Source organism: Agelaius phoeniceus, chromosome 3, assembly GCF_051311805.1.
Source record: "Agelaius phoeniceus isolate bAgePho1 chromosome 3, bAgePho1.hap1, whole genome shotgun sequence".
NCBI classification, from domain to species: Eukaryota; Metazoa; Chordata; class Aves; order Passeriformes; family Icteridae; genus Agelaius; species Agelaius phoeniceus.
The window spans coordinates 45,636,213-45,649,399 of record NC_135267.1 but is presented as its reverse complement, the minus strand read 5'-3'; the positions used below and the strand labels follow the sequence as shown (position 1 = coordinate 45,649,399).

The following is a 13,187-nucleotide window of genomic DNA, read 5'->3' as shown; positions in this document are numbered from 1 at the left end:
AGAAAGTAAATCCTGTTATTGCTGATAGGAAGTAGAGTTTATTACAGAATCTCATGGGAGAGATTAATTAATGCAAACAGCAAGATTTCTTAAGACCAAAACATTTTGGATTCACCAAATGTTTAACTACAAGTCATAATAAAAAAGTCTAAAAATTACACTGAGTATCTGCAGCTCTCATCTGAAACAGAACCATGTTGTGTAAGCTGGTAACACATTTGGTTGTATTTTAGGGTTTTCTGTATCAGATTCCTAAAGAAAGTAAGTAATGTTCAAAGTAGTAGCTCATTTAATTGCATTCTTTATTCTTGCAACTCTGGTTTGTAGTATGTAGTGTCTGATAAAAAATCTCTTTCTTTTTAAGGCACAAGGAACAGGAAACATTGTGGACTATAAGAAGGTTGGTAAATTACATTTATGTCTCATTTTTAATATTTTTTAAATATTTTCAAGAATATTCTTGACAGCTGAGAGAAACTTCCTTATTAAACGAGGTTGTAAGTTATATGTGGTATATGAAGGGAGGGAGAATGGCTCCTGCAATTTCTTGATTTTAAAAAGCCATTAATAGACAGCTGTGCTGTAACTATACATTGTAGCTATTTAATAATAGTAATTTAATAATGTATCTAATAATAGTAATTTAATAATGTAGTTATTGAATAATTATTTTAACTGTCATTTCTCCCATTTGCTTCCCCAAACTCAATTTTCAAACCAGCCTTCTGATGGCTTTTACTGTCTTTTTTTCCTGGAGTCATTTGCAGGTTAGATCCTATCAGTGGTCTCTCTCTATTGGTAGAGTACACTGCTAATTTTTTTTTTAATCTCTCCTTAGTTCCATGCCATCTATTAAAAATACACAAATACAATAATTTGGTTTCTTCCAGTCCCCATTACAACTTCTAACTTTACAGCACTGTATTTGCTACTTCTCTATAATAAAAGGAGACCTCAACTAAGGAGCTTTACTGGAAGTAGCTGGGACACCTTGAAACTCTCAAAGGGCTGCAGGAGATGGCTGAAAGGTTCCCCTGGTTAAATATTGCAGCACAGCACATGTGTGATGGAGAGAGATGACACTGTGTCCCAAGCTCACTGAGCATGAGCCTGACTTGTTCTGAGTCTTAAGCAGATCATGAAGTCCAGTCAGTTATCTCCAGCATCAGTGGGAAATAATATATAAATTACTGAGCCACGTGCATGATTGAGAATTGCTTCTTGAAGTAGGGCCTGAAGAGTGTTACAGCTCTGACTGATTGCTGCTCATATGGAAGGCTAACACATAAGTATGGGTCAGATTATTGTAATTATTCTGTATTAACAAAAATTGCTATTTGGATTATTTAAAAGCCTCTCTGCCCTTCCTTCCTTTTAGAATAGCAGAGGGATCTTAACTTACTTTGCCATTTAAAATCATTATGCTTTTAGGTTGCTCTCTGTACCAGTCATATTTATATCAGTTTTCTTTCTTCTAAATCACCACTGAGGGCACCAAATTTATTCTTCAGATGTCTTGGGGACACTCCTGTGAATGTTCAACGTAGGTTACTTTTGCAAGTCCAGAACGAATTTTCTCCTTTTAATTGTTATAATTGTGATCCACAATTGTCATTTCCACAAATCCACACAGTATAATTTCCATACTTTGGAAAAAAAAGGCAAAGGGGAAAGAAAAACATCTAAATTTGCTTTACTAAATCAAACATGTGTCAGACTCTTCTTTATTTTGACTGAAATTATTTCAGATCTTGTATCCTTCACATGAATTTAAAAAACTTACATTATGCTTAGGCTACTTGGACACTTGAATAAAAGGTAAAGAAAGAGAGAAAGCCCTTCAAGTTTTGTATTTTGAGCAATTGACTTCTGCAAGAAAGCACATGATTTTTTCTGGCTTTAGGTAATTATCTCTTGCACAAGCACAGATATTATGAAGTGAATGATATGAAAAATTGTGCATGATTTTTGTGAGTTCAAACAACTTCTAGTTGTTTTTTTTTTTTTTTAAGAGGTCAGTTACAAAAGCCTAGGCTATCATGTCCCTCTTTTCTATGTTTGTTGGCTTAAAGTAAAAGTGGTCATTAGTTACATCTATGCTAAATGAACTCAACATGCAGCTGTCCCCAGCAGAACAACTTGACCAGCACATGCACACAGCCAGTTAGAGGGCATGATGTGCTGTACAAATCAGTATTTATTTTTTTGCTTTTTGCTCTGTCGTCTTTCCTCTTCCATCACCACAGGCAGTGCTTTGCACATTGCTCAGCCTTTTCTTCTCATCATCACAGTCCCTTCTTATCTTTCTATTCAGTTGATACAGTTGCTTTAATATTCATAATCAAATCTTGGAGCTTGTGTCTCTTTGAGCCTTCAAAATATCTCCTCTTTAGTTTTGTAAAAGCAAAGATCACCAAAACTAGCTGTAAAACTTTTGAAAATTTTGATTATTTTTCTTCTCTTAGCTTTTATTATGAACTTCAGTGTGCCACTTAATTGAGATAAAAATATTACTCCTTTAGTTAAACTCATAATATACGTATACAAAAGTTTTTAGCCTACTTAAGAAAGTTTTACCTTTTAATTTTCAATTAAAATAATGAAAGTAAATTTGAGAAATTGAGATCCACACATTTAACATGCCTTCTTAAAAGGTGAAGGTTTCATTTCAATTTTGAGACTGCTTAAGAATTCTGAATTGTTCTTTTGATGCATGTTATATTAAAATGGAACCCCTGATTTTTTTCACTGACAAAAAAATAGCTGCATCATACTAGCAAATTTGGTGAGGTCTGTGACACAAATATAATGTGAAAAGCTTTCTATTAATTTGATTAGGTCTGAGACTACCAGGTCAATAAGGTCACTATATTTTGCAAAATTTTTTAGGGATTTTTCATCCCAGCTTTGTTGAATCTTTTTATCAGAAAGATTTTTGATATTGTCTGTGTTCTGAATATATGTTTTCTCACATTAGTATCTGAGGGTTTCACTCTCACTCTGTTTTTTCCTATGCTATCACACTGCATCCAGGCAAATTATTGATCAATTGTTGTGGTGTTTGAAAGTCTCTGAAAGAGATGAAAAAATTGTTTCAGCTGTTTTTGTGGTGTGTCTCAGATAACAAAAAGGAATGTACCAATGTATGTAAGGGACAAATTTCATGTATGTGATTGAAAGAAACAGCAACTTTCCTGTCCTCCTCATTTGTATGTGGCAAAAATCTCAGGCTTCTTAAAATCAAGAACCTTTATCTGTGTTACACATACCTTGTGTGCAAGATAAGCTGTGTAATTCTCAAACAGCAAATTGAGATTCTCAATGTAATTGTTTCCACTTGATAATATTGATTAAAAACTCTCTGCTAAAGCTGAGGCCTTAATAGTGCTTGGCATTATACAGGCTTGTTAAAGGAGTGTAACAAAGGCCCAACTAGTAGCAGAAATGAATAAGCTAGGAGTAATTCTTGTTTTCTGGCCAAGGCTCTAGAAAAATTATAATACTAAATAAAGAAATAAATCTTGTATTTTGCAGCCAGTGACTGTGCTATGCAATGATTTCTAAATGCAATATTCAGAAAAGATAAATTAAGTCAAGTGAGAGAGGATGTAGCAAAACCTTTTTTTTTTTCTGTATCCCTGTCCATTTGCTCTGCTGTCTGTTATAGAGGCCTTTCATCCAAACTGGCATGGAAAGTATGGCATAGTCTGGCATGGTGTGCTATGACATACTTTCTTGGTTTGTGTATGAAATATTGTGCACTACATCAACACCAGGAGCTGAGTTTGTACAGTGCTGGAAGGCATGAGTCAGGATGGGGCAGATCCAGCTGTTCATACACTGCATGGCACTGAAGTCTTGACTTCCCAGATGGTGGGAAAGAGAAGAAAAATGGGAGAGGGCACATTTGGCTAAAAGGAGGTTTCTCAGCGGTAGCCTACTGCCATGCTGCTAATAAATAACAATAGCACAGTGCCAGCCAGAGGTGCAGGCTGCCCTTGCCCAGCCCACTGCCGGCTGCCACAGCGAGTGCGGCCATCCTGTGCAGTGCTGGCTGCGGGTCTGCAGCCCCGTGGGGTAAGGGACAGTCATCCCATGGCTTTGCTAACATGCCAGGGAGTCATCATGGGACTGTAGGCCACAGGCTGCTCACCCTCTTGCTCCTGAAATGCAGCAAAGAGGTAAAAACAGAGCGTTGTTGTTTGTAGATGCTTATGGACCCTCTTGGTTTTGCATGAAGATTTGTCTTGTTTGTTTTGGAGCAACCACTGCCATTAGCTCCTTTTGTTACATATAATAAAAAACACAGCATAGTCAGTCAATGGGGCTTTTTAGATGTGTTAGTAGTATTACAAAAGCATCCAAAGCCATTCAGATAAAGCAGTTTTCTTATTTTTTGGAATTAATATCTGAATTATCAAGGTGCACATCCAGTACCAACAATCAGTTGCATCTTTGTTTGTAATCAGTGGGTATTTTCCCACTTCTTTGGGGTATAAATCCAGCATAACTTTTGTTTCATTAAAGCAAATAATATGTTTTAACATAAATATGAAGTTGATTGCTTGTTGTGCTAAGATGACAATTAACAAACACTGTTTGTATTAGGGGGATTTAAGAAAATTATGCTTTTGGGTGAAGAGTCTTCACAACCACCATTGTTGAGATTTAAAAAACAGTGGGTCTTGTTTAGTTCATTGTGAAAGACATAGAAAGGCTTTGGTGTCCCTGCCAAAATAATAAAGAATCTGTACAATCAATTAGTGACTCAGGATGGCTTGTAATTTTTTTGGCAGAGTATTTTAAGAGCTGTGTAACAGCAGTGTTCCCTGTAAGCAGGCCATCTTTCCTCTCCTGTTGGGGACGACCCTCCCCACATTTGGTCTCATCCTATATATAGTGTGGGTTTCAGTTTGAAGTAAAAAGAAATTTTTTCTGTTTGTCAGATGAATAAAGAAAATAAATTCTACTCTATTAATGGAGGCTTTTGCAGAGTGTTTGGGCCCTTTGAAGATGCATTTCTTTACCTTTTGTACAGAAAAGTTTCTCAGGAAATATTTGATAAATACTGCCCCAGTTTCAGCTGGCATATCATGCTGCATATAGCAAACAAAAGATTTTTTAAAAAATAAATTTATATCCTATGATGCTATGAAGTGATGCAAATAAATGATTGTGCAGGATATTTTTGAGAAGGAAGAGCTCAACCCTATGTCCAGCCACAAGAATGGATGCTGAAACATTCCAAAGTACTTCTTTAGAAAACAAAGAAAAAATTTGACAAAATTGATCTACTACCTATAAAATATGTTGATACATTTTTAAGGTTAACATTTCAGTGGTCTAAAACACCAGTGCTTATTAAGCATGCTGCTCCCACAAAAGGGAAAACAAATTTAGGAAAGCCAGTGCAGAACACTGCAGGCATTTTGAGCATTATTCTGTCACTCAGCCACAAATCAATTTAGGTTTTGGGGTTTCTTTTTGTTTCAGCAAGTACTGTGCACTTCAGAAATGTAAAATGTTTTAGCTCACTTCAGGATCAGAGAGAATGTGTGATATTCAAAGATTTCAGTAGATAACAAATTATCTGGTTTAGAATCATCCTTTTAAAACAACAACAAAAAAATCTGAAGTTACTTTTTTTTGCCACTGAAATAATTAATTGGAAATAATTATAATGGGAAATAATTAATCCTAGGTTGGACTAAGGAAAAAAAAATCAGGAATTTCAGTGCTGTCTTTCTTCCTTTGCATATAAAGTCTATTACAGCCAAAATATTCAGCACATATTCAGTGAGTCTTCCCACCCCTCCCCACCATGCTCTCTATTTGTTGCTCCCTACAGGTAGCACTGTGTGAAAACAATCATCTTTCCTTTGGCTCATGAAGCAGAAGTGTCTCAGCAGAGAAGATTTGAAATTAGTTGACTTTGTACTTGAACACCTGCTTAGTTTTTGACTCCTTTAATTCTTCAGTCTCCAAAATCCAGCAGTTCCTAGCTTTCCTCTCTGACCTCTTGCTGCCCTCAGACCAGCTGTTCTGTCCAACAGCAATCCAGAGCACTTGGTGTGAAAGGCAAATCCTTCACTTCTGTGGTATGGATGAGAAGCCCTCTCTTTGCCCTTTTAAAACAAAGAGACTGAGAAACATGGTACTTGGAAGTCTCTTCACAGAATCATACAGTACTGGAAGCTGGAAGGGATCTCTGGGGGATGTCTGGTCCAGCCTCTCACTCAAAGCAGAGCCAGTGTGGGTTTGCTCAGTGAAGTTCTGAGTATCTGCAAGGGCGCAGATTGCAAAACAGTGCAGAGACGTGGTGGAGGAGATCACATCTCATCTGAGCCCCAGCTTGGCTGTGCTATTGCAAGACTATTCTTTAAGCTGAATTTAAATAACCAAAACCCAGTTGGTGATTTTTTCAGAGTCTTGGCACTTCTAGAATGAAGTAAGGCTTTAATGCCAATGGTCTGAACAAAAGCTTAAAAGCAAAAATGCAGTATTCCAGCATATCTAGCAGTTCAACTGGAGAAAAGTGTAGCTAAGCAATCTGTGTTTTGACTTGTATTCAGTTTTAATTACTGAATATCATTCTGAAGAAGGTTGTGTGGATTAAATTGTTCCTACAAGTGGAAATATGCACAAAATTAAAAATGCCATATAAGTAGAGACTAAAAGAGCAGATTCTTATATTTAGAAGAAATCAATGAGGCAGTTTAAATAAAGTTTATAAAGTAAAAAATCAAAGCAGTAAATTCTGCTTTTCTGTTCATTTGCTGTAAAAATCAGCTGCTCCTATCCAAATTTAAAAACAATGCATCTATACTTGGTACATTGATTTTTTTTTCTTCTGTTTCCTTAGTTTGTGAAGTTCATTACATAAAATTATTGAAGCTCAAAATCTGAGAGACAGAGTCTGAAAATGTAACTGTAATATAACCAAGAGTACAACTAAAGTCTTAAATTAGGGGGCTTTTGCATATAGCAGAGCTGTTGAAGCCTGGTTTGTTACAGAGTTAGTTCCTGTATTTCTTTAAGAACTTTCCCACTACAAAAAGCCATATTTTTACTTCTTTTTTCCCTTTTACAACCCCTGCTGAGATAGAGCTAGTGTGTAGTCTGGTTAATTCAGACTGCTTTGCCTCTGTGTATGCTTATTTGAGCTGACCAGCTGCTTCTGCAAAGGGAATACAAACCAGGTACGTTTTTAGGCCTATGAATTGTTAGGTAGGAGGATCTCTAACTGAAAAGCTGTCCATGTAAGCAGGTATTTTCCATTTTGAGGTTCCTTGAACTTTGCTGGGAAACATTCAACAGCAGATTAGTCTGATTATTGTGTAGTGATTCCTCTGCCTATAGTTTGACATGAGCTTTGGGATTGTATTGGCTTCAAAGCAGTGCGTGTGTCTGAGGGCTTACACAAGACAGGCGTGTAAAGGGATTGTGTCCTTGTGTTAGGATTCTCCCCCTTTCCAGACTCTGCTCTTTCAACTCAGTCATGGTACCTATATGTGAGCATATATATGCCTAAGCTAAGCTTCTCTGGCTTTTCACCAATTTGAAGGCTTTATAGGACCTGTTTTCTTTCCTGTTTACATCCCAGTATATACTTCCATGAGTATTAGAAGTTATGCTAATCCTTTGTAATAAGCTTTAGCAAATCAGCAGAGTTTACTTCAAGATGTATGGGGTTCTACTGTCCCACAAGGTTGTGCCTCAAAGAAGAGGAAGGGACACCTTTGCACGCTGCTAGAGCACTTCATCTCACCTATCCTCACCTTTGCTGCAGAGCCCTGGAAATAGGGTGATTCCCACTCATTAGAAGACATGTTGAATTAGCTGTGTGATGCATTTATGCCTCAGGGCAAGTTCCTTTCCAGCACACAGTGCAGGAAGATTCCAACCGAAGAGGAGAATAAAATTTTTATGAACTGGGACTTGAACACTCAAGTGCTGTAATATGCTTTCAGCTAATTTCATCTTTAAATACAGATAATGAATCCACTTTCAGATAAGAAGCATCAATCATTCTGTATGAATGCAAGTATGTATAGAAAATGGGTGACTTATGATTTGGTCATATCTAGGATTTTTTTAAAGATATGTATTTTATATATATATATACATGTCTTTAAAAAATCCTAGATATGAATATAAATACCTATCCTATTATTTAAACTGGATAGGTAAGGTCATAGTGATGTATTTTTAAATAATTTGGGCACTGAGCTGTGAAAACATTGATGAAAAACATGACTTAGGAAACTCTGTATAGTTTGTTACTGTAGGTACCTGAATCCAAGAAAAGCCTTTTTTTAAAAAAGCTGGTGCAATGGTGTTAGACAGTTGCGAAAGCCATGAAGGGCATGTTAAAGATCATGAAATGCTGTAATCCTTTTGGAAAAATCAAATCCCAAAGATCCATCTGGCCTTTGTTCCCAGGCTCTTGGATGAGGCATCAGGCTGGAGTTGATCTGGGAACACCTGCGTTTTAGAGTAGAAAATATAATAGTGTTTCATGATAGTCTCATTATGTTGTTCAAAAAGAAAATACTAATTAAAAATAAAAAAGCACTTAATAAAAGCTGTTTAGAGTTCTGCTAAGTTCAGATATTGGCAAAATAGCATGCTTTATTTTGTCAATTTTGTCTGTATTATTTTACAGGAAATTTAACCCATCATTTACCCAAGTTTTTTAGGTGCCAAATCTTTTGCTGTGAAATGTCGGTTATTCCATGAAAGTATTTTCTTTCTCATATGGTGTATCACCGAGCCTTTGTCAAATTCCCTAGCCTTATTGATAAGTTTGCATGAGTTCATTATGATAGTTTACCACATTTTACTGACAAAATTTGCCTTTGTCCACTATGAGCAATGTAATCACATGGTCTATAAATAGAAACCCCTATTACAAAATACAGTCGTTCCACCTGTGTCATCCTATGGTGCTTTCTAAAAGCAGGGGATGGATTGGGTGTTCACAAAATGCAGATTTTCACTGCAGAAAACAGGAGTGTGAGCAAATGGCTGGTTTGCCAGTTCTGAACAAAAGCTCTCAGGCACTGGCTGAGGTATCAAATGTTCAGATATTTAAAAGTTTAATTTTATTTTTTTAGTTTAAGCGTGCCCTTTGGAGAGCCAGCATCTTTCATGCGATGAAGTACCGGGTGGTGTAGTTTACATTAATTATACACAGTTTCGCTGCGGTAGGGAGCTAAACAGAGCAGCTGAGAGGATTTAAGGGCTTTGTGTGATGGCTTTGGCTTTGCCTTTACCTCGGGAAGAGGCGGCAGAAGCCCTGTGCTCGCAGAGATAACTTTGCACGGCTGAAACACCCCCACACCGATGTGCCTGTGTTTTCCAACAGCTGCAGGAAGCGATCAAGGCTGGCAAAGGTGTGACTTCTGCCATCGACCTCTGCCGCTGCCACGGAAACAGAGCGCTGGCAGCCCTGGAGCGATTCCCTCCCTCGGAGGCCAGGGATGCCTTGGCCAACATCGTCTACGCCGTGACCAGGTTTCCCTGACCTGCTGCTCCGCCAGGAGCGTCTCTCCCTCCTCAGGTGGAAGCGGCCCGGCGGGGACACCGGTGCCGCCTCACACCTCCCATCGCCTCATCCCGTCCCGGCAGAGGAACGCGCCCTCGCTGCCGCCGCCACCAGCAAAATTCGGGAGAGGAAAGAAAAAAGGTCACAGACGGTTTTCGCTTGTCGTGCCAGAAGCGCACTTGAGGCTGCACCGGTAGAAATAATTAATGAGTCCCGTTTCCGTGACCTCAGCAAATGGACAGGAAATAAGGCGGTATTGATTGGGCACCAGCGGGGACGGCGCCAGGGCGGAGGCCGGTGGTTTTCCTGCCAGAGGGAGGGATGCAGGGAGGGAGGGATGGATGGAAGGGCGTGAAGATCCAGGTGTCACGAGAAACCCGCTCAAACTTGTCCAGAGAGAGTGAGCTGCCGAAGCCGGGAATTAACATACCCTTATCCAAGGGGAAGGGCAGTTTGGGGGATTAATGGGGGAAAACCCCTCTCTGTCTGCACGCAGTTATGTCTCCTCACACTCTTTTTATGTATTCAAATGTAAAAATACCCTGTGCCTAATGAGTTCTGTATTTGAGAAACTTGCTGAGAAAATGTGTCAAGCATGGTAAGTAGGAGCTTTAAAATATTTAATCAAATATTAATTTGGCTCTGTTAAGGGAACTGAGTGCCTGGAGTTTATACTGTGCCTATGTAAAATGTTGCTCTGGGTCAAAGAATGAGGTTTTTCCAACTCTTCTGGGGGAGGGAATATCCCTCCCTCGGATCCAGCAGTTTGTTTCAACAGAGTCCTACACAAAAGAATTTCCTATGTTTGTGACACTTGTGTTAATTTAAGCCAGATAAATGTTAATTTGTAAGGCTAGACATCAGCCTTTGGCAAAAAGGAAGCAGGAATGCTCCTCTGTGAGTAGTCACTGCACTGAATAAAATACAGAAAATACTGGAGAAGTTTTGAACCTCAGTGTGTTGGAGTTTCAAGTCCAATTACAGATGGCTTATAAGGTGTATCAGAAGCCTGCAATTTGAGACCGTCTCTGTTTTGTTCATAGGAGATGATTTTTGTGGTTTGCACTCGTGCAATCTGAGAATGCCGTTGACAAGAAGGCTGAGTTTACATAAATGATCTAGATTGAGACTCAGCTACCTTTCTTCCTTCTGTGGTGTAATTACAGCCCAATCTGGAGACAGCTAGCACAGCAAACAGATTTCATTACATCCCTCAGTCAAACACTAAGTGGAGTTATTTCTGTTAAATTCTCTCCTCCCTCCTTTTCCCCCTGTGCTCCCTCCCCGTTGCACAGCTTGTTTGTCATAGATCAGAGTGTTGCATTCCACCAAATGCAAAATATAAATAAAAACTCTATCCTCTAAAAATACACTGAAAATACATCCTGTGTAATGTACATAATATTCTGTGTACATTCTGCCCACATTATACCATGATATTTTATTTATAATAAGCAACCTTGTGTCCCAATCTTTGTTTAGGAGCACCATCCAGAACTCAGGACTCACTTTGTTCTGGAGCGTGGCTTCAACACCAGACCCCTTCTTTCTTGCACTTTCTCTCTTTCCTGCCCTGGCATTTTCTCTCTTCCCAAGACTCTGGAACTTCTCCCTGAGTTACTGTTGTTACTGCAGTAGGAGGGCTGAAGACAGAAGAGAACCACTGAGAAGCATGGTTTATTCCAGGCACTTACCCATTAAGTTCCCTGAAGTTCTAATAAAAAAATGTGCTTGAAAGAACTACCTAAGTTCAACCAGAGTCACATTTCAGCTTTCTTTGGCTCTTGTTTTTGCACATTACATGAAGTAAGAGCCATTCATCATCTTTTCTTTGTTTTACATCTGTGTTAATTGGTTCATAATGATTTAGGGCTGCAAAAAGCTTGGGTTGCTGGAGATATTCTGAGTCACTTCACCTCAGCTATGTGAAAGAAACACCAAACATACTGCAAAACTATGTACACCTCGTTTATTTTTTCATGCAAGTACACGTTTTTATTTGTACTTGTTACCAGTAAAGGGGAATCACCAAAAATTAATTACTTTTTTTTGTATCTTTATCACCAGAATGTTTTGATTTGCTCTTGAATTATTCAACCTTAATTTTAAAAAATACCAAACAAACAGTGTGAATTATCCCTTACCAATATTATCAAGTAATAAGGTATTTAAGGTATTTGCCTGTAATTCTTCAGAAATTTTTGTTGTCTTGTTTCCTCTAGGTAAACTACAAGCAAAGTATTGTACCTATCTGTCAGACTCCTGAGTGAATTAATCATTGCTGTGTACTAATGTACCCCTCACACCTCATACAGTTTCTGAGCAATGTGTAACCTTAGGGCTGTTCTGGTCTGGTCATGGTCTTATTGTTGTCTCCTTGGTTCCTTGTCCCCACCTACCTCTAAAGCAGGTCAGGGAGAGGGAGGCCTGTGGTCTGAGGAAGGCATTCACACCATTTACTTCAGTCACCCAGCTACTCAACCAGACATTCCTGGTGGCTGCTCCTCTGAACCTATCACCACTGTGGAATTGCTGCACCATTCCACAGATGCACAAAATACAGGACGAGGTCCCAGCTGCTTTTTAAACCAAATTAAAATAAAAAAAGTTATCCTGATCTACTGCATCCCACTTGTGATGGCGTTAATTTTGTTGTTAGTATCCTATGCAGTCCCATGCTTTGGAACTGTAACTAAAACAGTGTTGCTGACCTGCTGTGCTCAGCAGTGCTTGCACACTACCAGGGCTTTCTCTGCTCCTCACTCTGACACCCAGTGAAGGGCAGGTTGTGGGCAGGGGGCAGGAGGGGGCACAGCTGGGGCAGCTGACCTCAGAGATAGCCTGTGCTGTACAAGATCATGCTCAGTAATAAAAACTGGGAATGGGGAGGGGGGATGTTGCAGGGGTCTGTTGTTTGGGGACTGTCAATCGACTGGTAGTGATTACTTTTTCCTTGCTTGTTTTTCATGGTTTGGTTTTCATTTCTTCCCCTTTTATCTATTAAATTGTCTTTTACTCAACCAACAGATTTTCTCACTGTTGCTTTTCTCTTGGGTAGAGTGTGGGGACACTTCTCTATCTGTTAATGGTTAGGGATTTTTAAAGGATCTACTAAAATAGTATCTTTTATTGGTGACATCAATTCCAGTTTCCCACAATATTTTTGACCTTTAGGATTGTAGCCTTAAATTGTTCCAGGAACAGAAGCAGTTCAGTCAAAAGCTCTTTCTCTTCTGGTCTGAGAGTCTCCTTGCCCCCACTCATGCCCACTGAGCTGAAGCACCAGCAAATAGCATGGGGAAATGGGCTTTAATCATAAGGCACTTTTAGTAGGCTACCTTTATACTCTTCAGATCTCCCTCACCTGCTTGTGAGGGAGATCACTCTTTGATCTCTTTGAGTGATTTTGCATTTACTTTTAGTAAAGCAGCAAGTCATGCAAATAAAAAAAAGCCCTTGTTTGCCTGCCTCTGGCCTCACATTGCCTCAGCTGGATAGAGAGGAATGCTGCTCCCTGTTCCTCTGTGCTGGGCACAGAGGGTGGGATGTACCACATTGAACTTGGTTGGGCATGTCTAACCCCAGATGTGCTTCATCTCAGCCCAGAAAATCCCTCTATGAGGGACTGTATCTATCCTTT

General features: G+C 39.0%; 1 protein-coding gene across 1 annotated transcript in view; it reads left to right on the top strand.

Annotated features, from left to right (window-relative positions):
* Positions 1–12,571, top strand: part of PDSS2 (decaprenyl diphosphate synthase subunit 2) — a 112,189-nt gene extending 99,618 nt beyond the window's left edge. Inside the window, exons 7-8 of the mRNA XM_054630122.2 lie at positions 365–400; positions 9,368–12,571. Of these exons, the coding sequence (XP_054486097.2) occupies positions 365–400; positions 9,368–9,526 (195 nt within the window). The 3' untranslated portion in view covers positions 9,527–12,571. The remainder of the gene's footprint in view (positions 1–364; positions 401–9,367) is intronic.
* Positions 12,572–13,187: the final 616 nt, after the last annotated feature.